This window comes from Neomonachus schauinslandi, chromosome 8 (genome assembly GCF_002201575.2).
Source record: "Neomonachus schauinslandi chromosome 8, ASM220157v2, whole genome shotgun sequence".
NCBI lineage: Eukaryota > Metazoa > Chordata > Mammalia > Carnivora > Phocidae > Neomonachus > Neomonachus schauinslandi.
Genome location: NC_058410.1, coordinates 61,037,269 through 61,040,442, shown reverse-complemented (window position 1 = coordinate 61,040,442; position 3,174 = coordinate 61,037,269). Strand labels below are relative to the sequence as shown.

At 60.1% G+C, this 3,174-nt stretch overlaps 1 protein-coding gene across 1 annotated transcript; it reads left to right on the top strand.

The window, feature by feature from the left end:
- Positions 1-914: 914 nt before the first annotated feature.
- POU3F2 (POU class 3 homeobox 2) lies at positions 915-2,547 on the top strand. The gene has a single exon (XM_021693552.1). It carries the CDS (start codon positions 915-917, stop codon positions 2,244-2,246), a length of 1,332 nt encoding a protein of 443 aa, XP_021549227.1. The 3' UTR covers positions 2,247-2,547.
- Positions 2,548-3,174: the final 627 nt, after the last annotated feature.

Below are 3,174 nucleotides of genomic sequence, written 5' to 3'. Positions count from 1 at the left end.
TGTGTGTGTGTGTGTGTGTGTGTGTGTGTGTGTGTGTGTGTGTGTGTCCCAAGGTGAGTAAAAATGGGACTACCCCAGGCTCCGTGCGACTCAGCCTTTCTTTTTCTCTCTCCTTCACCCCCCACCCCAGCCCCAATAGGTAGAGAAGGTAGGCCGACACACACCCCTCCACCCCCCACACACACCCAAGTCTTCCAAGTGGCTGTGGTCGAAAGAGGGCTGAGGCCGCCCCACCACCAACACCCCCGCCACGCCACACACACCCCGCCACCCCCACCCCCCACCCCGACGCACAGCTTGTCTGCTAGGGAGACAGATGGGGGGCGGGGCCCATCCAAGAGGGGCGGAGGAGCCCCGGGGTTGGGGAGCTAGGGTGGTGAGAACTAAGAGAATCTGAATTGGGTGGAGAGGGGGGACTGGAGGAGGGCTGAGAGGACTCAGCGCCCGGGGGGGGGGGAGGAGGAGGAGGGGGCACCTCTACGCCAATCAGTGGCGCCGGCCTGGGAGGTTGCTAGCGGTATCCACGTAAATCAAAGGGCGCGGAGCCAATGGGAGGGGGCGGAGGGGGCGGGGCCCAGGCGCGTGCCGCTGCGAGCTGGCGCTGCCAAGAGAGCGGGAGAGAGCTGGAGAGAGCAGGGAGAGGGGGGAGCGCGGAGCTAGTCAGAGAGTGAGCGAGAGCAAGAAGGAGGGAGAGGAGGAGAAAGAGAGCGAGGGCGGGCGGGAGGCGGCGGCGGCAGCAGCAGTAATAGCAGGAGCAGCAACAGAAGGCGTCGGAGCGGGCGTCGGAGCTGCCCGCTGGGGGAGAGAGAGAGGAAAGAGAAAGAGAGCGAGCAAGCAGAGGAGCCCGAGGCGAAAAAGTAACTGTCAAATGCGCGGCTCCTTTAACCGGAGCGCTCAGTCCGGCTCCGAGAGTCATGGCGACCGCAGCGTCTAACCACTACAGCCTGCTCACCTCCAGCGCCTCCATCGTGCACGCCGAGCCGCCGGGCGGCATGCAGCAGGGCGCGGGGGGCTACCGCGAGGCTCAGAGCCTGGTGCAGGGCGACTACGGCGCGCTGCAGAGCAACGGGCACCCGCTCAGCCACGCTCACCAGTGGATCACCGCGCTGTCCCACGGCGGCGGCGGCGGGGGCGGTGGCGGCGGCGGCGGGGGCGGGGGCGGCGGCGGGGGCGGCGGCGACGGCTCCCCGTGGTCCACCAGCCCCCTGGGCCAGCCGGACATCAAGCCTTCGGTGGTGGTACAGCAGGGCGGCCGCGGCGACGAGCTGCACGGGCCAGGCGCCCTGCAGCAGCAGCACCAACAGCAGCAACAGCAGCAGCAACAGCAGCAGCAGCAACAACAGCAGCAGCAGCAACAGCCGCGGCCGCCGCATCTGGTGCACCACGCCGCCAACCACCACCCGGGGCCCGGGGCATGGCGGAGCGCCGCGGCTGCAGCGCACCTCCCGCCCTCCATGGGAGCGTCCAACGGCGGCTTGCTCTACTCGCAGCCCAGCTTCACGGTGAACGGCATGCTGGGCGCCGGCGGGCAGCCGGCGGGGCTGCACCACCACGGCCTGCGGGACGCGCACGACGAGCCGCACCACGCCGACCACCACCCTCACCCGCACTCGCACCCGCACCAGCAGCCGCCGCCGCCGCCGCCCCCGCAGGGCCCGCCGGGCCACCCCGGCGCGCACCACGACCCGCACTCGGACGAGGACACGCCGACCTCGGATGACCTGGAGCAGTTCGCCAAGCAGTTCAAGCAGCGCCGGATCAAACTGGGATTTACCCAAGCGGACGTGGGGCTGGCGCTGGGCACCCTGTACGGCAACGTGTTCTCGCAGACCACCATCTGCAGGTTTGAGGCCCTGCAGCTGAGCTTCAAGAACATGTGCAAGCTGAAGCCTTTGTTGAACAAGTGGTTGGAGGAGGCGGACTCGTCCTCGGGCAGCCCCACGAGCATAGACAAGATCGCAGCGCAGGGGCGCAAGAGGAAAAAGCGGACCTCCATCGAGGTGAGCGTCAAGGGGGCTCTGGAGAGCCATTTCCTCAAATGCCCCAAGCCCTCGGCCCAGGAGATCACCTCCCTCGCGGACAGCTTACAGCTGGAGAAGGAGGTGGTGAGAGTTTGGTTTTGTAACAGGAGACAGAAAGAGAAAAGGATGACCCCTCCCGGAGGGACTCTGCCGGGCGCCGAGGATGTGTACGGGGGGAGTAGGGACACGCCACCACACCACGGGGTGCAGACGCCCGTCCAGTGAACTCGAGCGGGGGGGAGGGGCAGAGCGTGGGGGCTCCCCCTCCTCTACGGTCCACGGCCCTTTCCCAGCCCCCTTGTTCCCTCTCTAACTTCTGATTGTTCTTTTATTTTAATTATTATTTCCCCGTCCCTTAAAAAGAAAAAATAATAATAATAAGGAAAGCAACTAAGGCACTGGACTATCCTTTAAACGGTAGCAGGTGTAATGATGTGTTTTGACCTTTACAGGCTAGTACCCAGGCAATGGAGTGGAGTGTCTCATAGAGAGAGTGAGGAGAGAGTGTGTAATAGAGAGAGAGAGAAAGAGAGAAAGAGAGATGGCAAGCACTGAGTTAAATACCTGGCAAAACTAAATAAATTACCAAAAAGAAAAAAAAAAAAAACATCCACCAACCCGTGATAAACACAAAACAGCTTCCTGATGCTCGGAGTTGGCACATGCCGCTGTGTTGGTTTAATGTGGATCCTCATCAGGAAAGAGGGAAATATACACATGTTCTTTAATGTAGTCAAAATTTCACCACATAAATTTGCACTGCAAGAAAATTGAAGTTTACATGAACAAATTCATGAACGTATTTTTCTTTCTCCCACCGTTAATTTTGAAATTGCCGGGTTTTGTTTTGTTTTGTTTTACTCAGCAGAGAGAGTTGAAGCCAGCTCTTGGCTACTCTCCATTTCCAACGTTCTCGTGTTGCCCCTTGTTCTTCTTACTGTTTGTGAACTTTGGTTACCTTCGGTGCCCCCCACCCCAACATTGGTGTAACATCTATTTGCTTCTTTTACCAAAGCAAAAATGATTGGCTTCGTACAAAATAAATCATTCTCTGCTTTCAGGAAACGTGCATGGTCTGCCCGCTTTATCCAAGGCAAGAATCCGGTTTGGAATACAAAAATGAGTCAAGCATTGGTTTTTGTTACCAGCCACA

Bases quoted from the DNA above. Each gene is read 5' to 3' on its own strand.
- POU3F2 (XM_021693552.1), top strand. From the start codon at position 915: ATGGCGACCGCAGCGTCTAACCACTACAGCCTGCTCACCTCCAGCGCC.